Consider the following 26,409-nt stretch of genomic DNA (forward strand, 5'->3'; position numbering starts at 1 on the left):
GTGTTAGGAAGTAGTATATCAAACTGGGGATCGGCTGATTGGCCCCACCAACTAGCCTGCAGAAGGTTAAGAGCGGGGACTCTACTAACTACTGACTGATATCACAGTGATCGCCCATAGGTCTTTCCCTAGCCAAGGACAGCCTTTGCAGATTAAATACAGAAAGTGAAACATTTGCTGATTTCTGCCAGACAGGTCAACTGTTTAGCCATTGTCTTATCATTATATGACACTGTTTATTGCTGCTGTGTTTTTCTATTTGATGTATTCCTGTGTATAACTGCCATTTGTGAGTTATTATAACCTTATGCTTTCTAACTGTTAATCAACTTAGGGCAATAACGTTTACTACTGATTAATTATTGCACAATTTCTTACATCAAGTGGCCCCTTTGGGGGTAAACCCTACATACATGTGGAAAGTTTCTAGATACATTGTACCCTAACTACTCTTCTATTTGTTTGTCTTCTTTTAAAGGGCTAAAGATCCACTTGTTATTGGAGCGGACAATCTTGTTCAAATCCATTTTGATGCAGAAAACTATGGAGAAGGAGCTTACGAAGCAGAACTACACGCTATGCTTCCCCCTGGGGCTCATTATATGCAGATTTTAGAAGAAGCTGAGGTGTGTATATTTATAAAAATAGGCCTCAATACTAGAAAAACCTGGGACAGACCCTTGATGGTAATATTGGTTTACCTCATAAAACACCCGCCTCCAGTAGAGTGGTGAAAATGGCAGAATGGGGCTTACCCTGTGACTCAACATTCCTTTCCCTGACATCTCCCATTACTCAATAACCTGTTGGCTATTTGGGTGTTGTTCTTCCTTCTTCTGTAACAATAGATCCAAAAATGATGACAATGAACTTCTGTCTCTTGAACATTTTATGTTGCTATGGATTTCTAGGAGAAGATTCTGTGCACTCCAAGAAAAGCGAATGACTCAGAACTCGTGGTGTGTGAGTTGGGTAACCCAATGAAGAATAGAGCACAGGTGAGATATACATGAGTGTGGATGGAACAAGTAGAAGTACAATGAAAAATTAAAATGAAGTGAGTTTACTGGAACAAGTTCCTTAAGACATAAAGAAAATGCTAAGTATGCTTGGAACTACAGAGTAGGGCAGTGGTTGTTTAATTTACATGCTATAGGGCAGCCCTCAAAAATTCCACTCGCCTGCTCGCATTTTGCGAGTGGAATGATGAGGAGGGCGAGTAAGAAATAGGGCTGTGCTGTATGGGTAATGTAGTGAGAGCCCAGTGCCCGCCGCCGTCGCTGTTCACAGCGCAGACTTCATTCTCTGTATACAGCTCCAGTCTCCACCTCCTGCCTGGGACCACCCTCTCCACCTGCTGAATGTCCCCACCCCTCACAGGCTCGCAGCGCGAGTATTACACTCAGTTAACTGAGTGCCTGGGACCTCCCCACTCCACCCCCACCTGATACATGTCCCTGCCCCTCACAGGCTCGCAGCGCGAGCATTACACTTGGGTAACTGGGCCCCTGGGACCTCCCCACTCCACCCCCCCACCTGATACACATCCTGGCCCCCCACAAAAGACTGCCGCTTTCCACTTACCTCCTAAAGCATGTCCGCGCCCCGCACAGGCTCGCAGCTTCAAGGGATGCCTGTGACCACCCCTCTCCAACTCCCTCTTCTTGCATAATCAAGGAGGTGGGTGGTGCATGCCTCCGGTGGGTGGCTCAGCCCACCCTGTGCACTGATGCCTGACAACCCCACCCCCCTTGGCTGCAGGAGAACGGTGGACATGATGACAACTTTATCTACATAGATCTAAAGCAGAATGCTTTAGTGAAACAAGCTAATGATGTGGACATTGCTGATGTTGGCTACTACATGGAGAAAGATGTAAGTATAGATCTTCTAGGGTAGGTAATTTCCACAATAGTTAAATACCACAATGGCTAACTGGACCAAGTTTTCAACATCTTAAAGCCCAATGGAATCCTCTTGCACTGTAATGCTGTCAAGGTGTATATACATAAATAAACTTAAAGCAGTGTATTTAAGTGGTACAGGGTATATTGAAGAAAATTACTGTATATGCAGCCTTACTACATTAGGTATAAGATGTTCAATCAGGCTGTAAAGGACTATTTTTTGTTTCTTTCCTTTTTAAATTGCATGTCAGACCCAGAAAGAGTTTTACTGTTAAATTACAGAGGAGGCATTGGTAAAATATACGAAGAAGTGTGCTGTGAGGAAGAAGGGTATGATAGATTGGGGAGGAGGGGGTGGAAATGGAGGCATAGGTATTATGGATTTGGCAGGAGGGATGAAAATGGAGGCATGTGTATGATAGATTTGGCGGGAGGGGTGAAAATGGAGGCATAAGTATGATAGATTTGCGGGACAGGGGTGGAATTGGAGGCATAGGTATAATCATGGATTGGGTTGGGGGGGGGGGGGTGGAATTGGAGACATAGGTATGATAGATTGGGTGGGAGGTGGGTGGAATTGGAGGCATAGGTATGATGGATTAGGGGTGAGGGGGTGGGATTGGAGGCATAGGTATGTTAGATTGGGGGGGGGGGGGTGGAATTGCAGGCATAAGTATGGTTGATTGGGGGGTGGAATTAGAGGCATATGTATGAGGATTGGGGAAATATTGAAAGCATAAATGCGCTTGATTGGGTGGGGGTGAGGGATTGGAGGCCTAGGTGTGCTGGAGAGGGGAGATTGGAGGTGTGCTAACATTGATACTGTTAAAATTGTTGTTGTTGTTAATATTTATTTATGTAACTTAATTCTGAATAAAAACATTTAACAGTGTAATTTTATGACATATTTTACGAGGGCGTGTTTATGGGCGGAGCAGGGTAGGGTTTGGGTGGGGCAACAAGTGGCGAGTAACTCTTAAGGCCTGGTTAGTAGCTCAGGACTTGAAATTTTGAGCCCTGCTATAGGGGGCCTCAGCAGCAGCCCTTAACACCACCAAGTGGCCACATATAATATTCAGTATATGTAATGCTACAGAAGACTGATAGAGACTGAGAATATACTACAGAAGATGGTCAATGTCTGTGGACATGCTACAGGAGGGATTTGAGACACAGGACACAATTCACTAAAGGTTATCGCATGGGTTATAATGGTCACTTGACCACTTAACGCATGCAATAATGAAAATGTAAATTCACTATTGCTCGTACACGGTATTTAGCGCAAACACCAAAAACGATTGTGAAATACTGCATAAAAAGGCATTAAAGTTAATTCACAGAAGGAAATCAATGCATGCGATTATTAAGTACTGGTCAAAGCTTTCGATAACTATGCGGTTAATATGGCAATGGTCAGACAGTGACTGGTTTAAAAAATAGGCCGAAAAGTGTAAGCTGGAGAAGGTGTCGGCTAGATTTTAGTAGGAGTTGTTTCTGGAGGCTGACTCCAGTCTTCTTGAATTTAAAGCAATGCAGAAGAGGAGGAGATGAAGATCTCAAGTGGTCCTTTTAAAGGAAAGAACCTTTAAGGGGTGCACACTGCTAGATAAATTCTCAGATGCTGATAACCTGCAGTTCTATATCCAACTCATAGGCTACTTTGAGCCCTCACAGAGAAGCCATGCCATACCAGCCATGATTAGGTTGTTGGCTGCCTTACACATTTTTGGAAAAGCATCATACAGATGGTAGCTGGAAAGATGGGAATTTCTCAGGCCTCATTTTCTCATCTCCTCAACCAAGTCTTACATGAATTCTGTTCAATAGCAGCCCAATACATTTTTTTCCTGAATCTTGCCAGGAGTGAGATCAAATCAAAAAATACTTTTATATTATTGCAGGAATATCCAAGGTGCTTGGTACAATTGACTGTACTCATGTTGCTTTTTTGCACCTTCTTTTAAGGAGCATATCTACCGCAACAGGAAAGGTATCCAGGTGGTATGTGATGTCATTCTGATTATCAGGATGTTTGCAATAACTTAACGCATGGTTTCATGCGATATTTAAGGCATACTTTGGAAAGATAACGCATGCAAGTTTTTAGGGAGAGTTTCTTTGTGAATTACACAGTTTTTTTTCTGAACGTTGTGCTGCATACTCAGATGCGGTAACATATCTCTTAGTGAATTGTGCCCACAGTCATACAAGACTGCTAGAGATCACTTCCATAACAAACCCTCTACAATTCAATGCTCCCACTCCTCCTAAGGACTGCTGGGGTCTTGGAGCTGCGCGACGAATACAAAAAGGCTGCATGTGGCCAAGGGTCTGCAGGCTGGGCCCCGGGGGAATAGAAGCTCTAAAGAACCAGAAGATTAATACTTCAGGAAACCATTTTTGAGATTCCAAAAACATTATTAGGAACTCAAAAATGTGTTCATATATTGAGCTTAACATATGAGACCATCAATTTTGATTTTAGATCCCAACCAAACAAGTAACCAAATAAAATAGTCATTTGGCCAAATTCTTTACAGTATGGAACTACCATTGAAGTTCTTTGACAAGTTGGCTTTCCCCAGAGCCAGATCATGTTTTTTTGTGGTTATCGAAGTTATTCTTCCTCTGCCCCGTGGCTTATAGAGCAATAAAATGATTTGGACCTGTGTGGACATGGCGTTAAACTTTGGCTTCAGTTTGCACGCCGCCTTAACCATCTGCTGCTTGTCCTTTTCTTTTCCATGTATAGCTCCATGCAGGGCTTCTGCTGAGCATCAGTGACCTGGAAGACAGTGAAGGCAACTTCTCCTTCCCAATGCAAATCAAAAGGTGAGACCTCCAATCTGTCATATGGCTTCTAAACATCAGATTTGTGATCCGAAATGATCAAAATGAATGGTCTGCCTTAACATAATGCACATCAATATGTGAAATAACGCACATGAGTGTGCAGCAAAACATTTCAAGGGTTCAAAAGGCCTCCTAAATTCTGGGCTGTAAGCTAACAAGCATACAATATATTTGTTTTTACTTGGTAATGCATATTAGTTAGTGGTTGCTCAATTTTCATGTCTTGGTTAAACGCTTTTTCGTGTTTGTTTCAGCCGAAACAGTCAGAATTCAAGCAGTCCGGTTGTATGGGTGCATTTGAATGTGACAGTTAAAATATCACTAGACCTTCTGGGGTAAGTGTAATAAGACTTTACTGCTGAACTACTTTACAGGTGAACTGCTGAGGCTGTATTATTGCAATGATACATGGCTAGCGTACAGGTAATGCAGTTGCTTCAGGTTAGAAGTGGAAAAGGACCACTTGGACATCCTTTACATTCTTCTTCACTGTTTCTTGATCTAACACCCCCTGGCAACAGGAAAGTGAGAAGCTGATTGGTTGATTAAAATATGTGCACAGTTGCGGCTGGTGCTCAAAATTTTTGGGGGGGACGCAAACAGAAAAATGTAATAGGCATTGCTTTGCGGCAAAAAAACGCTGTAAAAAAATTGCGTGACTTTGAGGTCGCAAAAGTGTGAAAGGGGCCTTCAGTAATTAAGGTATAGTGTGCCCCCTTTCAATGCAGAGAGACCAGCGTGCCCCCTTTCAATGCACAGTGACCAGCGTGCCCCCTTTCAATGCACAGTGACCAGCGTGCCCCCTTTCAATGCACAGTGACCAGCGTGCCCCCTTTCAATGCACAGTGACCAGCGTGCCCCCTTTCAATGCACAGTGACCAGCGTGCCCCCTTTCAATGCACAGTGACCAGCGTGCCCCCTTTCAATGCACAGTGACCAGTATGCCCCCTTTCAATGCACAGTGACCAGCGTGCCCCCTTTTAATGCACAGTGACCAGTGTGCCCCCTTTCAATGTACAGTGACCAGCGTGCCCCCTTTCAATGTACAGTGACCAGCGTGCCCCCTTTCAATGCAGTGACCAGCGTACATGCCCCCAATGCAGTGACCAGCGTACATGCCCCCAATGCAGTGACCAGCGTACATGCCCCCAATGCAGTGACCAGCGTACATGCCCCCAATGCAGTGACCAGCGTACATGCTCCAAATGCAGTGACCAGCATACATGCCCCCGATGCAGTGACCAGCGTGCCCCCTTTCAATGCACAGTTACCAGCGTGCCCCCTTTCAATGCAGTGACCACTGTACATGCCCCCTTCAATGCAGTGACCAGCGTACATGCCCCCAATGCAGTGACCAGCGTACATGCCCCCAATGTAGTGACCAGCATGCGTGCTCCCAATGTAGTGAGGTTTGCCTTGCGGCCAATCAGGAAGCGCGTATCGGACAGGAGAATTTTCATTCGCTATTGTCACACAATGGGTGGGCTCGGGACGCACTGCTCTGCGCCCCGGGTCCACCCTTTGCATCGCCCTATTAGAGCCTCTGGCTCTAATCTGGTGATGCCAAAAAAAAAAAAAAATCCCCATTGAACTCCCTGCGCCCTCAGTACACCGGCCGCCACTGTATGTGCAGAGCAATACAATGATCTCCTCATAGTTGCTACCTTTGGTTCTGTTAAATTTACCACTGTAAGTGTTTTGTCGTATCTGTTTCATAAGTGAAAATAGAAAAACATGGTTCACCATGTCAGGAACTCAGAGCCATTGTTTCCTGTGCACTCTTCCTGGAATCCAGTTATCTCTCCCAGTTCATATCTTTGGACTATAGAATAGGGTCTATGCTGTGGAGATTGGGATGGTGGGAGCTGAGTAGTTCACAGGACACAGTATGGAAGCAGGGTCTAGCAAATGGAACCACAGTGTGCAAAAAAAAAAAAAAAAAAAAGGAGGAGGTGTATAGGGGTAGGGAATTGGGGAAGGGGGGAAGAAACCTTCCCAACAGTTCAAACTCGGCCACTCTTGCCATCAGGAGATGTTTGTTGAAGGAAATGTCAGTCCCCTGAGGGTAGCCCTGTACTTGGACCCACAGGTCTACCTCAGCTGCTAAAAACAAAGACCGAGTCCAGATAAAACAAGCAAACTGGTACTTTGTTTAGGAGGTGAGATATGTTAAAAAAAAAGGTGGAGGAAAGGGTGTATTCAATCTAATAAAAGCAGGGTTTTGAAATTGCTCCTCCCTAAATTTTGCAGAGGCAAGAATGTCCTTCATCTAATATATTTGTCTGATCATTTGTAACCAAGCCTTTATTGGTGGAGGTGTTGCTTGCTTCCAGTAGAGAGAGATGCAAGAGTTTGCCACATTTAACAGTTGGTACATAAGCAATGTTTTATAGCATTTGGATGACATAGAAGTCAGATGAAGTAAGTATGCCACTGAGTCCTGCCCCAACTGGACGTCAGTAAACTTGAACACCAGACCAGAAAGGTCTCAGAAGAAATGAACAACTCCAAAATATATGTGCCCTCTTGTTGGAGACAATGCCAACACTGAGAGGGCACCTGCAGAAACACATTGTCAAGGGTTGATGGGACCCTTGTGCCAGCGTGTCAAAAATGTAAAGCCCATTTCTTGAATGAAACAGGAAAGAGATGTGGTGTGTGTAAAATGCACTATACGTTCTTTCTGCCAAAAGGCTGATGCCCAAGTTTCCCACTTTTTGAGGTTTGTTTGTTTTTAATATATCTAAAGAGTGGCTTTAACAGTTGTTCTGATAAGATACCAGCCATCTGGAAGGGGGATTGTAAATGTTAGACATACATTGTGAGCTTTGTGCATTGGTGCGCAGTCATGTTGGAACAGGAAGGGGCACTCCCCAAACTGTTCCCACAAAGGTGGGAGCATGAAATTGTCCAAAATCTCTTGGTATGTTAACACCTTAAAAGTTCCCTCCACTAGAACTAAGGGGCCAAGCCCATCCCTGAAAAACAACCCCACACCATAATCCCCTCTCTACCAAATTATTTGAACCAGCGCACAAAGCAAGGCCCATAAATACATGGATGAGCGAATTTGGGATGGAGGAACTTGACTGACCTCCACAGAGTCCTAACCTCAATCCGATAGAATACCTTTGGGATGAATTAGAGCGGAGACTGCGAGCCAGGCCTTCTCTTCCAACATCAATGGCTTACCTCACAAATGCGCTTCTGGAAGAATGGTCAAGCATTCCCATAGACACACTCCTAAACCTTGTGGAAAGCCTTCCCAGAAGAGCTGAAGCTGTTATAGCTGCAAAGGGTGGGCCAACTCAATATTGCACCCTATGGACTAAGACTGGGAAGGCATTAAAGTTCATGTACGTGTCAAGGCAGGTGTCCCAATACTTTTGACAATAAAGTGTATTGTAAATATCCTTTCATAAAACTTTAAGCTAATTATTTATTTATTTATTGCATGCATTTAGAGGAATAATGCTGAAAAATTTATTATTCCATATCAATCCCCAGGAATTCGTTTCCTTCTGATTTTGTACTCCCCTTACCCAACTGGAAGCCTAAAGAAGAAGAATATAATAAGCCACAGGATAAAGGGGAGATAGTGACGCATGTTTACGAGGTAATCATTTAAAGGATTTTTCCATATTATATAACCCATACCTCCCAATTTTCCCTCATTTAGGGGGACTGTTTTTCTACTGGAACCAAATCCATCTGTTCTCTTCCCTATTCAGTTGTCTCTTTATTTGATCTGATGAAAGACCATAATAAAAAATATCTAAATTTAAGTGTATGTAAATCCTAACAATAAACGTCTTGTATGCTTTCTTTTGGTCTGTTAATAATACCACTGAAAGCATTTTGGTAATGCAAAATATCTGTTGATCTTCCCTGAAAACTAATGGAATGGGTATGATGGTGTCAAATCAATGTGGAGCATCAAAATAACAAAGTAATCCCAATATTAACTACATTTTTATCCTTACCATTAGTTGCACAATGCTGGTCCAGGCACTGTCCACGTCAAGTTGGTTATTGAGAGTCCTGAACGCTATGAAGATGACATTTTCCTATATCCACTGCTTCTGAAGGCTGATGAACAACTGAACTGCACCTATGCTGATCTCAACTATTTGCAGGTCAGGAACGTAATGCCCACTTCATAAAACTAAAGGGTGGTATTATAGCAGAGTTGTATAAAGTACTCGAAACCCATACTTGAGTAAAAGTATAAGTGCTCGATCAAAAAGTGACTTGAGTAGAAGTGGAAGTGCTCGATCAAAAAGTGACTTGAGTAGAAGTACTAAAGTATTCAACATTTTTTGTACTTAAATATTGCAAGTAGTTTTTTAAAAAATTTTGCTACTCCAAGTACTGAAAGTAAAAGTACAAGTACTGTGTTATCTAGTTATTAAAGAAAGAAGTCAAAAGCAGCTTTTATTTATACATACAGTAGCTTTTATTTTCTTATGCGCTGATAATACACATGTTTTGAGTTTCATGAAACCTGCCATCTACTGTTCTGGCAGTGGTAATTTTTATAATAGTAACGAGTAACTATGCAGCACAAAAAAAAAATATCGGAGTAGAAGTATTGAAATCATTGAAAAAATGTAGTGAAGTAAAAGTGGAAGTAGGAGAAAAAAATTCTACTCTAGGAAAGTACAGATACCAGCTTTCGGTACTTAAGTACAGTAGTGAAGTAGTTCTACTTAGCTACTATACATCTCTGTATTGTAGTCACGGGACTTGCCATCATTTTGTTAGAGGGAAATTAGGACACAAGTAAAAAAGGCTTTAGGTGTTTAATTAAGAAAGAAAGTGGGAAAGGAGAGGAACCGGCAAAGAAAAAATTTGAAGGAAGAGATACAAAAATAACAAAATAGAAAAAGTCTTGCATGACAGGGACAGAACGTTATCACTCTTAAGCAAGAAGTGCTTGAACAAGGACCTTCATAGCCAGATCACCAGCAATTATTTTATTGAGAGGTACAGATTAAAATATTACTTTTGAAGTTACTTAAACATGCTAAAGATTTTATGGGATTTTAATGATTGGGTTTAGTAACTATATATATATATATATATATATATATATATATATATATATATATATATATTAGTGATTGACCAATATAGTTTTTTTACCGCCGATACCGATTTTTTGGTCATCGGATTTCGGTATCGGCCGATATTTTCGGACATTAAAAGCATTCAAAACGCCAAGTTTGGCTGTTTTGAATGCTGTAAGTTTTAAAATTCGGCTCCGCCAGTACCAGGAAGTGATGTCATGTCATGAAATGGAGACCCGGTCAGACGGCAGCGGTGGAGGTAGGATTCCCGGTGGGACGGGAGACCCGGGCGAGCCGCGGAAGGTGGCGGGAGGGGGGGTCGTCCCCTTCCGCTCCTTGGAATGACAGCCGAGCGGCTTCCCAGCCGCATCGGTTGTCATTACAAGACAGCTGACCGTCGGCTATGGACAACGGTACCTCTAGCTGAAGGCATCACCCCGGTACATGCACTTTCCCGAAATATCGTCCATATCGGTAAATCAAAAGGCCAATTCCGATATATCGGGGAAAGTGCATATCAGCCTTCGATATATATATATATATATATATATATATATATATATATATATAAACCTGTCGATCTCTAATATATATATATATACTGTGTATATATGTATGTATGTGTATGTATATATGTATGTATGTGTATGTATATATGTATGTATGTGTGTGTATATATGTATGTGTATATATATATATATATATATATATATAAACACAAGTGAAATATCATCAGCAGGGGGCAAATTGGAACTAAGATTCAGCACTATCCAGCCCATGATTAAAATACAAAGGGGCTATATTATGGAATGAATGGTATCTATTTTATATTGCTCAATGACCTGTAAGTGAACCTGTGCCCCCCCCCCCCCCCCTCCTTTGCTGGTATCATCTTACCTTCCTTTCTCTCCCCCTATCATAGTGTAGTGTTAATTCCCTGTGCAAGCTCACAGTCAGTCTTGTCAGAACTTAGAAAGGGCTAAGGATTCTGCTACTGTCCCATGTCACTGCACTCAGGCATGCCGATAGGCTACTCAGGCAGCCAGTGCTGCTAATAATGGGAGGGCAAAGACACATACATTTCCCCTTTCTAAAAGTAATGTATAGTTTTATTTGTTCTAGAGCGGTGGTCTTCAAACTGTGGCCCGGGGGCCGGATGCACCCCTTTGCTTGCCTTTATCTGGCCCTTGAGGCACTATTCCCCCCACTGACACCAACAGCGGGTTACTATTCCTCCCACTGATACTAACAATGGGGCACCATTCCTCCCACTGACACCGACAATAGGGCACCATTCTCCCACTGATACCGATGATGGAGTATTTTGGACATTTTGTACTCACACTGGCTACAGTATGGCCCCCTCAAAGTCTGAAAGCCAATAAAATGGTCCTTTGGAATGTTTGGAGACTCCTGCTCTAGAGAGGTGGGATGCAAACAAAAGGGGAGCAACTAAGTGAACCCCCTGGGCAAAACACAGCTTCACATCAACCACCTTTGTGATAAAGTGATTGTTTTGATAATGTTATAAATTTGAATGCAGCCCACTAGCATTGGCTAAATCTTTATTATTTGTGCTTCTCAGCTGGACATTGCCAAACCAACTGAAACGCCTTCAAACTTTAGTAAGGGAGGCGATCATACACTGAAGAAGAGAGAGGTATCAGGCATGGATCAAGATGGTGGGAATACAGGGACCGACAACAGCACAAGCACCAAAGATGAACCCAAGCACAAACAGCCTATTACACTGGTAAAAATCATTACTATATCTTCCATGACCCATCTCCACTGTTTGGCTAATTTTATGAATCAGTCTGCAGCAAATATAGCTGATCTTTACACATCCTTCAAGTCAAGTCAAACATCTGGAACTGCACATATGTAGACTAAGAGGTCTATGCATAAAAAAATTGCTGTGCGAATATGTCAATCATTCAGACAAATGCAAGATATTTTCTCCATATATTGTCGAATATGTTTATTTCCTAGGACTGTCAGTGCCATCTAGGGTTAAAAATGTGGTACTGTTCCTGAAATCTCTAAATAAGGAAAAAAACAACATTATTGCCACTATATGGCAGTGATGAACCTAGGAAATAAATGTCTTATGCAAAATATGGTAAAAATGATTAGTGCCTGTGCAAATGACTGACACAAGTTTTTTTTTATACATAGACCCCAAAGTGTGTTTCCACTTTTGCAGCCAAATTTGGATAACAACCACATTATATTTGTTATAGGTTCCCATTCACATAGCATAACTTAAAAAAAAAATTAATGATTGAATAAATGGCAGCACTGTAAATGAAGTGACAAAATCCTTGTTGCTTTCCGGGCAATTGCTCACAGAGAAACTTAGTGAATTGATGTTCCTCTATCTCCCCTGTAGCCAACTATTCTGACTGCTTACTGTGGATGAGCACTTACCTTCTGAGTGCTGTAAAGCTGCCTGTATCCCTTTTACAAAAAAGCCAATCGCAGGTGTTCTGGCAAAAGAGCCAACTCATCAAAATCTCCAACCACATCACCACCCCAGCAGCTGTATTTGGAGATTTCGACGAGTTACCTGTTTTCACCGTTGTTCTGTGATACAGTAAACTATGAGTTGGCTGTTTTGACAGAACAGCTGGTAAGAAGAAAAAAAAGTTGTCGCCGCCTTGGAGGCAACCATGTTGTTGGTTATTAGCAGGTGGACTAACAATGTTTACTCATTATAGCATGTACCATAGTGTATACTGCCGGGTTTTTGAGAAAACTCGTCAAAAATCTGCAATTACTGATGCCGGAGAGTCAGCGGAAGTGATGTGGTTTGAGATTTTGACGAGTTGGCTATTTTGACAGAACCCTGACTTAAAAAAAACGTTAGGAGAATAATGGCTGAAGTTTGCCGCCATGGTCTTGGTATAACTTTACTTGCTGCCCAGGACGTTTATATACATAAGCTGGATGGCAAGTGGTTAAAGTTTTCTTTTTTGTATCTGTTTGTATATAATAGACATACAGGATGAATATGTAATTTTTACAGAGCTGCGGTGACTCAGCCTGCTGGAAGGCTGAGTGCGTCATAGAGAATTTGGAAAAGGGAAAGAGGGTGACGGTAGCACTTGAGTCCATAGTATGGATTTCCAGCTTCATGAAGGTAAGTGTAAACATTTTGGCATGGTGGTGATTACCAAGCAGGGGCTGCTTAAAGTAGTCCCGAAGTTTCTCAGGAGCTTGTAAGTAAATTGAATTTGTTAAAAGAAACTTGTAATAAGAAAAATACAGCATCTTCTACTGCTGATCTCTGCCAGTCGCCTGTTTGTCATTTTAATCCTCTGTCTTCAATATCTGCTGAGGCACTGCTCAGGAACAAGTATGGAGGTCAAGAGATCAGGATAAGCGGCAAAGTTATCCTACTGGGCTCCAATTTATATTTAGTAAATTGTGACCTACTGGGGGAGCTGAAAGCCATGTGGAAAGCCTTAAAATGAATCTGTGCATTGTCCATGCAAGCTAGTAAATCATACTGGGCCCTCTTACTGTTGGACCCTGTGCCACCATGTGGGCTCAGCTTTTGGTGTGTAAGAGGTTCCATTTGTAAAGTAAAGGTCTACATAGCTTGCAATATTTTGAGTGTAACTGGATGATAAAAAATTGGATTCGGCCTCAGATTTAAACATTTTTTAGAATACTTTTGAAATTACACAAACATAACAAAGCTAATATGTAAATTTTGACGATTGGGTTTACATGTAATTTAAGTTTTTTTCTCCAACAGAGACCTCAGCAGCCCTTCAATCTGACTTCCCGAGGTTACTTCCAGGTGACCGGTGTCCCCTACAGGATAAAACCTACCACTGTTAAGGACCCAGAAAAGCAAGTACGTTCCCTGGGGCCTCCATTTTTGAGCACTTTTGGAGGTCCATTATACACAATTCTCAATAAATTGCTTGTGCAGCTCAGCTTACAGCGACAGGTCAGTCTCTGAGTGCTGGGATGATAGCATCTTGCCCATGCGCAGGAATGACATCATCCCCCTGCTGGCCAATGAAGAGGCACGAAGGCTGGCACTGGTGCAGAACCGTTGAACAGATGAGTTCTACTTCATTATACTGTGAATGTTTGTGATGGAAAACAAGAGGGAGTAATTCAAATGAATTCACTTTCACAAAGAGTTCTATTAGGTTTGTTAAGTTTTGAAAAGGCATATAAAAAGTACAATAATTAAATAATAATTCCGGGTATTGGTATGTTCTACATAGTTACATTGGTTCTGAATAGTGCCCATGCTGAACGGCCGACTTGAACGGCCTGTATTCACAAGGCCAATTGCTCAACACTGGGCCCAGAAGTAAGTGAAGATCACTGGAGTAGCAGTGTCTGCTTAAGTAATTTCCAGCTTCCAGCAGCATCAGCTAGGTATATTAAATATGTTGAAAAAATAGGTGCGCTAAACAAATATAGTAAATAAATACCGTATGTGCACATATAAATGGACAAACGAGTGGTATGCAAATACACAATCAATAAATCATGCTGAACGTGATGCAGTGAAAACTTGAAAATCCAAATAGGTGCAAAAAAACTGATATGAGTCCACCAAGTCCAATTAAGAGGTTTTCATTAAAGGTGTATCGTGAAATATAAGAAATCAACTTCAAGTGATATTTCCCGTGCTGTGAAACAGTGATTCCCACCACCGACAGGCTTTCCTCCTTACCAGATGAGATAAGGTTAGGCACAGAGTGAAGACTCAAATAAGCCGGTTGGAAAGGAGGAAATTTCCACTGTAATTCCACCCTGTGAGATGACCTAAATTAGCCTCTTACCAGAGGGCGCATAAATCAAAGGCACAGGAAAATCTCCTAAATGGATATCTCTTCTATGGATCGGATACCAGTTGTCCCCTCCGCTAAACATGTACGTCCGTTTTCTTGTTGTACTCCCCAGGATATCATGTGAGGAACAAGAAATAAGCAGACGATAGTGTAATACCCCCGAGATGTTTATTAAAATGAGGTAATTCACTTACATAGGTATGCGGGGAAACAAGCAAGAGTATCCAATGAGTACGCCTATACCCGGCTGCAGATCGGGCAATGCGTGACGTTTGTGGCGGCGCGACACGCCTCCACTCTGACCCGTTTCCTCTGACAAGGCTTCTGCTGAGATAGGAGGGCCTCAGCAGAAGCCTTGTCAGAGGAAACGCTTCAGGGAGGAGGCGTGTCGCGCCGCCACAGACGTCGCGCATTGCCCGATCTGCAGCCGGGTATAGGCGTACTCATTGGATACTCTTGCTTGTTTCCCCGCATACCTATGTAAGTGAATTACCTCATTTTAATAAACATCTCGGGGGTATTACACTATCGTCTGCTTATTTCTTGTTCCTCACATGATATCCTGGGGAGTACAACAAGAAAACGGACGTACATGTTTAGCAGAGGGGACAACTGGTATCCGATCCATAGAAGAGATATCCATTTAGGAGATTTTCCTGTGCCTTTGATTTATGTGCCCTCTGGTAAGAGGCTAATTTAGGTCATCTCACAGGGTGGAATTACAGTGGAAATTTCCTCCTTTCCAACCGGCTTATTTGAGTCTTCACTCTGCGCCTAACCTTATCTCATCTGGTAAGGAGGAAAGCCTGTCGGTGGTGGGAATCACTGTTTCACAGCACGGGAAATATCACTTGAAGTTGATTTCTTATATTTCACGATACACCTTTGGTGAAAACCTCTTAATTGGACTTTGTGGACTCATATCAGTTTTTTTGCACCTATTTGGATTTTCAAGTTTTCACTGCATCACGTTCAGCATGATTTATTGATTGTGTATTTGCATACCACTCGTTTGTCCATTTATATGTGCACATACGGTATTTATTTACTATATTTGTTTAGCGCACCTATTTTTTCAACACCATTTCACTAGGTATAGTTCAGGTAGCAGCTTTACCCCTACTTAGCGCACCCATATTTGCATTCTTTAGGTATTTTAAATACCTAGGGACATTGGTACAAGCTGGACCAAAGCACCTATGTATATTATACCAGGGCTCAAAATCAAAAGTCCTAAACTACTAGCCAGGCCTTAAGAGTTACTGGCCACCTACCCTACCCCGCCCCACCCTGCCCCGCCCCCCTAAACACAACTTAATGAATGATCTCATGAAATGACACTGTTAAATGTTTTATGCAGAATTATAAATAACAACAATGGCCTCTTATAACATAACAAAAAATCCCTCTTTTTGGTATTATTCAATTTTCATAGGGTGTGTCTGCCCGCGCACCGGGAAACCTAGGGACAACGCCTAAGAATATTTAGGACTTTATTAAAGTAGATTTGTTTGATGTGTGTTTTTTACTTATTGGAAGGGGTGAACTGAGAGATACCTCTCTACCTCAATTTGTCATTGAACTCTATCTCCTTAGTGGCTCTGTCTATACTGCAGTAAACAACTAAAGGAAGTACAAAAAGGAAGCGTAGGGGTTCTAATCAACTGATCGAAATTACTCTACTCTATGCTCCTAAATTCAATCTATTACTTCCATTCTTCCTGGACTTAAAAAGCATCCTGACTGCAAAATATTTCTGACTCCTGGCCACTGAAAACTTATGCTGGCCATACACCTGCCGAAAAATCGTTCGAAAATCTGTCATTTGGTCCAATCGTCCATTTTTCATCCAGTTAATGGGCACAAATAGAAAATCGTTTTCAACTTTTCAGAGCCGAAAAATCGAAGGAACGGTTTTGAAAATCTGCCAGCCGATCGATAAATGAACGATAAATTTAAAGGTTAATGTGTTTCTTGGCCAACCTGTTTGCACTAGGTATATGTGACAAACTGAATGCTTAGACTGGAGAGGCAGAACACCCCTGGTCTTTTTTCCACCTAGCAACACCCCTGGTGGGGAGGGGTTTTATTTCTAAGTTGTTCTCATATCTCCTAGTTATCAGTGGCCAGGAGTCAATATTATTTTGCAGTCAGGACGCTTTTTAGATCCAGGAAGAATGGAACTAATGGACTGAATTTAGAAGCATTGAGTAGGGCGATTTCTATCTGTTGATTAGAACCCCTAAGTCGTTTACTGCAGTATAGACAGTCACTAAGAGGAGATAGAGTTCAATGACAAACTGAGGTGGAGAGGTATCTCTCAGTTCATCCCTTCCTATAAGTAAAAATCATCATAAATATTCTTAGGCGTCATCCCTAGGTTTCCTGATGTGTGGGCAGATGCATCCTGTGAGAGTTTATTTTTTTTTTTTGCAGAATTAAGTTACAAAAATAAATAATAAGAACAACAACTTTAACAATATTGTGTAGTATATGGTGGTATAGTGCTGGGTTTGGGTAGTATAGGGCAGTATAATGGCAGGTTTGGATAGTACTGTATAGGGTGAAATAGTGGCAGGTTAGGGCGGTATGCCATGACAATGTTCTCAGTCACTTACAGCATTGCTGGATATGAACACTCCCAGGGCTGCTGTGGTCTGTCCTCCGCTTGAGTGAACGAGTCTTTGGGAGGAGTGGAGGAGGCAGCCACACCCCTGGCTCTGCCTACCAACTCCAGTTGCCTCAGGAGATATTGAAGATCTCCAAGGGACAGGCTAACTTGATTGGAAGACAGGGGAGTGTTGCAGGGAGCCAGGGAAAGTGCAGGGCCCCCCCATGCAGCTGAGGCCCCTGGGCACTGCTCATTAAGATAGCCCTGGCCGGTGCCTGCCCCCCCTCTTATACGGCTCCACGCTCACCCACAGCTTATTTACCATCGCCTAATGCGATTATGCTAGTGGAAATTGTGAGGGCTCAGGGCTGTATTATACCAATAACTGGAATAATTCTAAAAACACCACAAGGGTATGTAATGGGGTTGTAGAGCAAAAAAAATAAGCAGAGTATAAGGAAAAAGTAGGGGTGGGGAAAGATCAAATATCACAGAAAATATAGGTGTGTGACAAGTTAAGTATTATCTGGTTGGTTAAGAAGAGGACAACTGGTAACTGTGGTTTAGATTAAAGTGGTTCAATATGCCGGGATCATATGTGTTGAAGGTCAGTGGTGGTGGTGATCGTTATGTTGCCGGGTTGTACATCATATGGCATTTATTGCTAGTAGAAAGAGTAAGAAGAATAGGAAAAGGCATAGGTCAAGAAGAATTAAGCCAAAGGATGGAGAAAAGAAAGAGTAGTGGAAAAGAAAAGAATAGTGAAAAAAAATAAGAGGAGGGGAGGGTTTTAGCAGGAGGGAAAGAATTAAGAATTTGAAATTAAGGGACAGGAGTAGTAAACCAGTTAGGTACAGCCAGGCATATGGCAGCCTAGGTTTTGTGGGGACTGAGGTGGTCTCAGAGCAAGAGAAGGGGAAAATCTAGGTTAATATGGTGATTTTATTCTAGTCATGGGGACCATGTCTTGAAAAATGTAGAATGGGTGTCATTGCAGTAAATGTCATATGTACCATAGTGGGGACTGTTTCACCTCCACAAAGTTAAGGGTCAATTGCTTCCAAGATTTGGCCAGTGTTCACCAAGCAACAGGAAATATGAAATCCGCTAGTTTCTTTCTTCATCTGAGGAGGTCAGAGATTGGCTTATGTAACAAAGAGATTCCGCATCTGTAGTTTAGGAGGCAGGCTCTGTGAAATGTGTGGCACAGCAGTGGCTAATCACAGGACAGTGAACTCAAGGAAGTAAATGTGTGGGGATCTTCACAAAGTTTACAAACGTCAAGATTGTTCAAATTAACAGGGAGAGGTTAGGGGTAATTGAAATACAATGTGGAAATGAATATGATAATTTTACATTTTGGACATATATAAAATTTAAGCTATGATTTCTTACAGTATTTTTCCTCTCTGATATCCCTTTCTCTTAGGCTGTCACAGTGGTTCAGTGGGTGACTCCAGATGGGCAGAAGGAGATTCCTATGTGGTGGATAATCCTAGGAGTTCTTGGGGGGCTGCTTATCTTGGCATTGTTTGTATTTGTCATGTGGAAGGTGAGCTGCAAAATGGCCGCTGTCATGTCAACTGCTTTCCCATAAAAGTCAATCTAAGAAATATTTTATTTATTCTAAATAAATATTAATGTTTTATTATTTTATTTTGCAGCTGGGATTCTTCAGAAGGACACGACCCCCATCAGATGATCAGGAAGATTTAACCGAAGACAAATAATGAATTACATTTTATTGCCTGTTCTTTTTTTTATTTTAATAGAAATTAAACACAAATGCTTTACAGTTTTGTACAATATTGTAAACACTCAATAAATGTTTGCCAACTTGCTATTAAAGTATTGAATAAGTATTAGCTCTTGTAGCCTTTCTGTTGTACGTGTTGTTCCTGTTGTACTTATAGATTCTCTATAGGTACGATTAAACTAAACTTCCCAATTTCCCTTTGGGATTAATAAAGTATTCTGTAAGCCCAATAATTTAACTGTTTCCCAAAATGTTGCATTCAAGGCATGCCAGGAATGATACCCATTACAGTTGATTGTGCTCTTAAGCAAACTGTCCTTTGTCAAATTGCTGGTGTCATATCAGATTATATGTGCAGCAACATGGCAACTGCAGATCAAACAGAGGCTAAGATGGCAGCTTCCTTGGCTCTAAAGGATAAGAGAGTTTAGTTATGCTTTATGTTACCCTGACAGCTCCTCTCCATTATAAAAATTAAAGGGAAAGAAAAAGATATGTGTGACCCATAACAGTTAACCATATGCATCTTTATTTTTTAGACTGCACTAGATAAATGATGGGAAGGTTATGAGAGGCCATCCTCCTGCTGACCACAGGGCCGAGCCTAACCAATAACAGATGAACGTATCAATTAATGTAAATAATAATGAAAATATACTTTGTTGGATATGGAAAAAAATAGCTCAACTGTCCAACATATATCAGCTTTATGGGGAATTTAGGGCAAGCCGCTGTTGATCCTACAGCAGAATAAAGAAGACAAAGATTCACATTGATGCAGTTTTTGTTTATGTACGAAGACATTAATGCGGAACTCCAGGCTAACGGCACACATGAAATACATATAAGGTAGATGTTTATCAGCTATGCTTGCAGCACTGCCATAGACAGGTGTTAGTCCGGCCATAGGTGGTTGAATCTCAGCTGGTTCAGCAGGGACCAGCCGAGATTCGATCCATCTATGGGCAAGCTGATTGCACCCAAGTTGATCCATCAATCGACTTGGGTACAACTAGAATGTCAAAAAAAAATCCCACTATTTATGGCCTGCCTTAGTGATGATGAGAGTTGGTCTGGGTAATAAGGGGAGTGGGTGTTAGTTATGATGGAGTTTGTCCCAGGTTATGAGGAAGGGGGGTAAGTGATAACGAGGTTGTCCTAGGTTATAAGAGAGGGGTATTGGTGTTAATGGGGTTGGTCCCAGGAGGGGTATTAGTGTTGACAAGCATTTTTTTGAGTTATATGTGGGGTCTTAGTAATGATGAGGGTTGGCCCTAGTTAAATAGGGAGTATTAGTGATGACATAGGATTTCCTAGGTTACTGTATAAGAGGTGGTGGGGGGTGATTGTAACGATAAGGTTTGATAGGGGTTGTCTTGGGTTATAAAGGGGGGTGTTACTGATGACCTGGGTTGTCCCCTGTTATGAGGGAATCTTAGTAATGGTGAGGTTTTCCCAGTTGTAAGGTGTGTGTAGCAGAAAAACCCCAATGTTGAGTCACTATCTTTAATCCATTTGAAATAAACTCACATGTGGCATATGCATTGATTAGCCAATAATGATTTATTTTGTACCAGTATCTTGTATGGGGGTTACTTTTCATATGGAGTAGAGCGTACCTGTTAAATAATTTTTCTTGTTGAATGTCTATGAATTCTGACTTCTCCCTCTTCCATTAAACAAAAGTGTTTAGATCAGCCCCCCAGCCTCCCTGTACCAAGTAACCGATCTCTACTGCAGCATCTGTACATTTCACTGGGTTCCCCCTGTGGAATTTCGCTAAAATATGGCAAGAATGCTAGTTAAAGGATCAGCACTTCTTTCACTGGTATCTAGCAGTAAATTCCAGTCTTATCCCAACACCTGCTAAAAGCCAATACATTTACACAATCCTATTGCATTATTGGTTCACCATGAAAGGAGGGTCTGTACATATTCAGAGGGGGGGGGGGGGGTTTAATAAAACAGGAGCGTGCAAAATCTGGTGCAGCTCTGCATAGAAACTAATCAGTTTCCAGGTTTTATTGTCAAAGTTTAATTTAACAAGCTGAGCTTAGAAGCTGATTGGCTACCATGCACAGCTGCACCAGAGTCTGAGTACACCGGTTTTAGTAAATCTTCCCCAAAGTGTGTTCTTATTAGTACTGTTTGTTTGGTCACCCTCAGGTTTATTCAAAACCACAGTACAGTAAGACTGATGAGGTTTTTAATGCATTGACCCATTCTACCCAAACACATTAGTGATAAAACAGTGAGGGAGAGTTTGCGTCTTGCTGTTCTTCCTCCTACCCTTCCTTCCCTCTTTCCTTCCTTCTACCCATTCCTTCCACCTTCCCTTCCTTTCTGCCTTCCACCTACCATCCCTTCCCTTGCATCCTTTGACCCTTCCTTTCACTTCAGTCCTTTTCTTCCTTTTTCCCTTTCCTCCTTCCTTTCTTTCTTTCTGCCTCGCCTTCTCCTGATTCCTTTCTTTGAAGCCTCCTGCAACTTTATTTCTTTTCATTCTTTTTTTTTTTCTATTCACCTCCCTTCTCTTCATCCCCCAACTCCCTTCCCAAGGGGAACATTATAGTGTCTTTTAATTGACAGCTCTGAGTTAGCTTGGCTTACTGACACCTCATCCAAGATAGTGGCCCCCAGCAGCAATCTCATGGCTTTTGAATACCTACACTAGGCAGGTTTTATTATTAACAGCATGCATGAAATATACTAAATGCACAAATAATCTTATAGAAAGATGGTTGCTGAAATGAATGGTCTGTTGACTGGATCTCTTTAACCACTTGCCGACCAGTCACTGGGACTGTACTGCGGCAAAGTGGCTCGATTCCGTCCAGCGACGTAGACCTACGTCCCTGTACTCCTCCCCTTGTGGGAGGCGCTCGCGCGCCGCCGGAGGCTCGCTCCCACTGTTTTCAGTCACAGCGGGAGTCGGGCCAGGGGAGAAGCAGCGGCGATCGCCGCCGCTCTTCCCCGATTGTCGGGGAATCGAGTTTGGAGATCCGCCCGCTTGTGTAAACAGAGCGGGCGGATCTCCTAAGTGACAAACAGTGACAGATTGCAGGGTTCAGCATAGCTGAACCTGCGATCTGTGCCTGTGTCACTCAGTCACCTCCCCCCACACACATCAGTAAGCACCAGGCATACATTAACCCCTCCCTCTCCAATAAAAATTAACCCCTTCCTTGCCAGTGTCGTTTTTACAGTAACAGTGCATATTTATAGCACTGATTACTGCAGTAATGTCACTGGTACCCCCAAAAGTGTCAAAAATGTCAGTCAAGGGTCCGATCTGTTCGCCGCAATGTCGCAGTCCCGCAAAAAAAAAAAATTGCAGATCGCCACCATTACTCGTTACAAAAAAAAACCCCAAAAATGACAGAAATCTTTCCCTTAGTTAGTAAACGCAATAACTTTTGCGCAAACCAATCAAAATACGCTTATTGTGATTTTTTTTTTACCAAAAATATGTAGCAGAAAACAAATTGGCCAAAAATGTAAAAAAAAATTGATTTTTACATTTTTTTGGGGGGGGGAATTTCATATAAAAAAATTTGAAAAATATTGTTATTTTTTTTGTTTATAGCGCAAAAAGTAAAAATCGCACAGGTGATCAAATACCACCAAAAGAAAGCTCTGTTTGTGGAAAAAAAAAGTAAATTTTGTTTGGGTACGGCGTCGCACGACTGTGCAATTGTCAGTTAAAGTCGCACTGTGCCGAATCGCAAAAAGTGGCCTGGACGTAAGACAGCAAAATCCTCCGGTGGTAAAGTGGTTAAGCAAAGCATGATTGCATTCAAAGACAACTTGCTAGTTATACAGACTTCAAGAGTGGAAGTTAATGGTTTCTAGGGAATAAAATGGCACATGACCTGGTAAAGAAATTGCTGATAGTAGAGGAAATTGTGCAAAAATACAAATGAGAAAGAGCATCTGATAAAGAGCAGTGGGGGGAAGATGGTACAGAGGTGTTCCAGGAAGTTTCTGAGAAGCAGCGTAGAGGTGGGAGCTGTAGAGAAGATATCTGCTGATATATATATTTAGATTATAGGAGGAGGAAGAGAGGTCTGAGTGTGGTTTACTCACTTTGGAATGGGACTGAACACCATGCTGCTGTTTCTGCTACCTGTGATGCTTTCCTCTAATCATGCCCTAAATCTGGATATACACAACCCACAAATCTTTTATGGACCTAAAGGAAGCTACTTTGGATTTTCCTTTGACTTCTACCAAACTGCAGATAAACGGTATGTATATAAAATGCGAATGGCTCTACATGCTTTATACTAGAGAATGGTGGCTTCCTTTTAGCAGGCATTCCATCCAACATGGATATTTCCGGTAAATGATAAGCTGTCATTGAGCGATATAAGGTACCAGCTCCACCCAACTACCGAGGTCGTTTGAGTTAGTGTCACCTGACATGTTGGGTTTTTCATTTATGTTTCAGTTACTGAGACTGCAGCATAAGGACTACTCCTATCATCACTTACATCCCCTTTATAACCCTGGACAGTCACTGTCAACCTCCTCCATTACTAACACCCCCTTGTAAATTCTGGACTTCTTCCTCCATCACTAACATTGCCCCTTAAAACCCTGGCTATCCCCTGTCAGTCCCCGTCATCACTAACCCCCCCCCCCCCACCTTTTTTTAACTCAGGACAACCTCCCTCATCACTAAAACCTCGGCCACTTATAACCTGTTCAGGACAACCTCCTCCATCACTAACACCACCTTGTAACTCTGGACTACTCCCTCCTTCCCTAACATTGCCCCTTAAAACCCTAGTCATCACTAACCCACCCATATCCAGGAGCAAACCCCCCTATAACCTGGTACAACCCTTGTCAACACCTTCTATCACTAACACATAATCCCTTTTAACTAGAGACAACCCTCGTCATCACTAATACCTCCGCCACTTATAACCCTGCTCAGGAAAACCCACTTTATCACTGATACTCCCCCCTTCTTATACCTCAGGACAACCCCCATCATCACTAACTGCCCCATTCTTACTAGTGCGGTCTTATACAGCATGTTACCCATAGTTTTGTTGCATGTTAATGTGATCTGCACGCACACAATTAGTAATGCATTACTGTGTGTTGTCACATGCTGTAATGCAGGTGTGTTAAGTGCGTTTTTTTGGTGCCATTCACAAGGTGTTGCAGTGCATTGCAGCAGTGTGTGCTAGAATGTAGGGATCGACCGATTATCGGCAAAGCCGATATATCGAGGGCTGATCTGCACTTTCCCCGATATATCGGAATCAGCCACCAAGTTGACTGATATTGCCTATATCAGTTGCCGGGCAACCAGCCTGCATGGCCGCCGAAGACCCGATCAAAGCCGCATTCGGCTCTGATCGGGTCTCCATGTCAAAACCCGGAAGTGATGTCATGACTGGTACCAGATTAAAAAAAAAGACAGCATTTAAAACAACCAAACTTGACGTTTTGAATGCTTTTAAGTGCAGAGGAGGGGTTTGGGGTCTTTTAGACCCCCAGATCCCTCCACAACAGTACCTATCAAAATTTTTTTTTTAAATGTACCAAAATATCGGCCCATATCGGCCGATACCGATATGCATTGACCAAAATATCAGTATCAGCAATGAAAAACCGATAACGGTCGATCACTACTAGAATGTATACATTACTACAGCATATTAACATGCAAATTTAATTATTTCACCCAGTGATGTCATCGGTGAGTCTCTGTGCTTTTCTATGCAATGCAGGCAGATCATGGGTGATGGGAGGAGCCAAAAGGTTGCAGTATACAGCATCCTAAAAAAATCACAGCACCCTACCTCAGTACTCCTCAGTACCCTGATTCATACCTTCCAACTTTTTAAAATAGAAAAGAGGGACACTTTATATAAAAAGGTGTGACACAATACACAGTACAAATTGAGGGGGTGAATCTCCCAAGTAGTGACACAAGCACCAATAAAGAATTGACAGATGGTCTAACCCTTCCCCACTCAAAAACTAGAAATAAAGGTTTTTTTCCCTAGCAATACCCTTTAATGTCTTGTTTATGTCCCTCAAAACACCAGCTCAAGACTGGAGCAAACCAGGTTACATACAGTGCATTGCGAAAGTATTCGGCCCCCTTGAACTTTTTGACCTTTTGCCGCATTTCAGGCTTCAAACATAAAGATATAAAACTGTAATTGTTTGTGAAGAATCATCAACAAGTGGGACACAATCATGAAGTGGAACGAAATTTATTGGATATTTCAAACTTTTTTAACAAATAAAAAACTGAAAAATTGGGCGTGCAAAATTATTCAGCCCCCTTAAGTTAATACTTTGTAGCGCCACCTTTTGCTGCAATTACAACTGTAAGTCGATTCGGGTATGTCTCTATCAGTTTTGCACATCGAGAGACTGAAATTTTTGCCCAGTCCTCCTTGCAAAACAGCTCGAGCTCAGTGAGGTTGGATGGAGAGCGTTTGTGAACAGCAGTTTTCAGTTCTTTCCACAGATTCTCGATTGGATTCAGGTCTGGACTTTGACTTGGCCATTCTAACACCTGGATATGTTTATTTGTGAACCGTTCCATTGTAGATTTTGCTTTAGGTTTTGGATCATGGTCTTGTTGGAAGACAAATCTCCGTCCCAGTCTCAGGTCTTTTGCAGACTCCATCAGGTTTTCTTCCAGAATGGTCCTGTATTTGGCTCCATCCATCTTCCCATCAATTTTAACCATCTTCCCTGTCCCTGCTGAAGAAAAGCAGGCCCAAACCATGATGCTGCCACCACCATGTTTGACAGTGGGGATGGTGTGTTCAGGGTGATGAGCTGTGTTGCTTTTACGCCAAACATAACGTTTTGCATTGTTGCCAAAAAGTTCAATTTTGGTTTCATCTGACCAGAGCACCTTCTTCCACATGTTTGGTGTGTCTCCCAGGTGGCTTGTGGCAAACTTTAAACGACACTTTTTATGGATATCTTTAAGAAATGGCTTTCTTCTTGCCACTCTTCCATAAAGGCCAGATTTGTGCAGTATACGACTGATTGTTGTCCTATGGACAGAGTCTCCCACCTCAGCTGTAAATCTCTGCAGTTCATCCAGAGTGATCATGGGCCTCTTGGCTGCATCTCTGATCAGTCTTCTCCTTGTATGAGCTGAAAGTTTAGAGGGACGGCCAGGTCTTCGTAGATTTGCAGTGGTCTGATACTCCTTCCATTTCAATATTATCGCTTGCACAGTGCTCCTTGGGATGTTTAAAGCTAGGGAAATCTTTTTGTATCCAAATCCGGCTTTAAACTTCTCCACAACAGTATCTCGGACCTGCCTGGTGTGTTCCTTGTTCTTCATGATGCTCTCTGCGCTTTAAACGGACCTCTGAGACTATCACAGTGCAGGTGC

General features: G+C 42.1%; 2 protein-coding genes across 2 annotated transcripts in view; both read left to right on the forward strand.

The window, feature by feature from the left end:
- Positions 1-19,166, forward strand: part of LOC309566191 (integrin alpha-IIb-like) — a 110,297-nt gene extending 91,131 nt beyond the window's left edge. Inside the window, exons 20-30 of the mRNA XM_082271277.1 lie at positions 479-626; positions 912-998; positions 4,663-4,742; positions 5,018-5,098; positions 8,271-8,379; positions 8,753-8,899; positions 11,418-11,585; positions 12,861-12,974; positions 13,596-13,697; positions 18,696-18,818; positions 18,931-19,166. Of these exons, the coding sequence (XP_082127403.1) occupies positions 479-626; positions 912-998; positions 4,663-4,742; positions 5,018-5,098; positions 8,271-8,379; positions 8,753-8,899; positions 11,418-11,585; positions 12,861-12,974; positions 13,596-13,697; positions 18,696-18,818; positions 18,931-18,996 (1,225 nt within the window). The 3' untranslated portion in view covers positions 18,997-19,166. The remainder of the gene's footprint in view (positions 1-478; positions 627-911; positions 999-4,662; positions 4,743-5,017; positions 5,099-8,270; positions 8,380-8,752; positions 8,900-11,417; positions 11,586-12,860; positions 12,975-13,595; positions 13,698-18,695; positions 18,819-18,930) is intronic.
- Positions 19,167-23,144: 3,978 nt separating this feature from the next.
- LOC309566192 (integrin alpha-IIb-like) overlaps positions 23,145-26,409 on the forward strand; it is a 98,354-nt gene continuing 95,089 nt past the window's right edge. The window contains exon 1 of the mRNA XM_082271278.1: positions 23,145-23,269. Within this exon, the coding sequence (XP_082127404.1) occupies positions 23,154-23,269 (116 nt within the window). The 5' untranslated portion in view covers positions 23,145-23,153. The remainder of the gene's footprint in view (positions 23,270-26,409) is intronic.

Source organism: Pelophylax lessonae, assembly GCF_965119305.1.
Source record: "Pelophylax lessonae genome assembly, chromosome: 11".
In the NCBI taxonomy this organism is placed as follows: domain Eukaryota; kingdom Metazoa; phylum Chordata; class Amphibia; order Anura; family Ranidae; genus Pelophylax; species Pelophylax lessonae.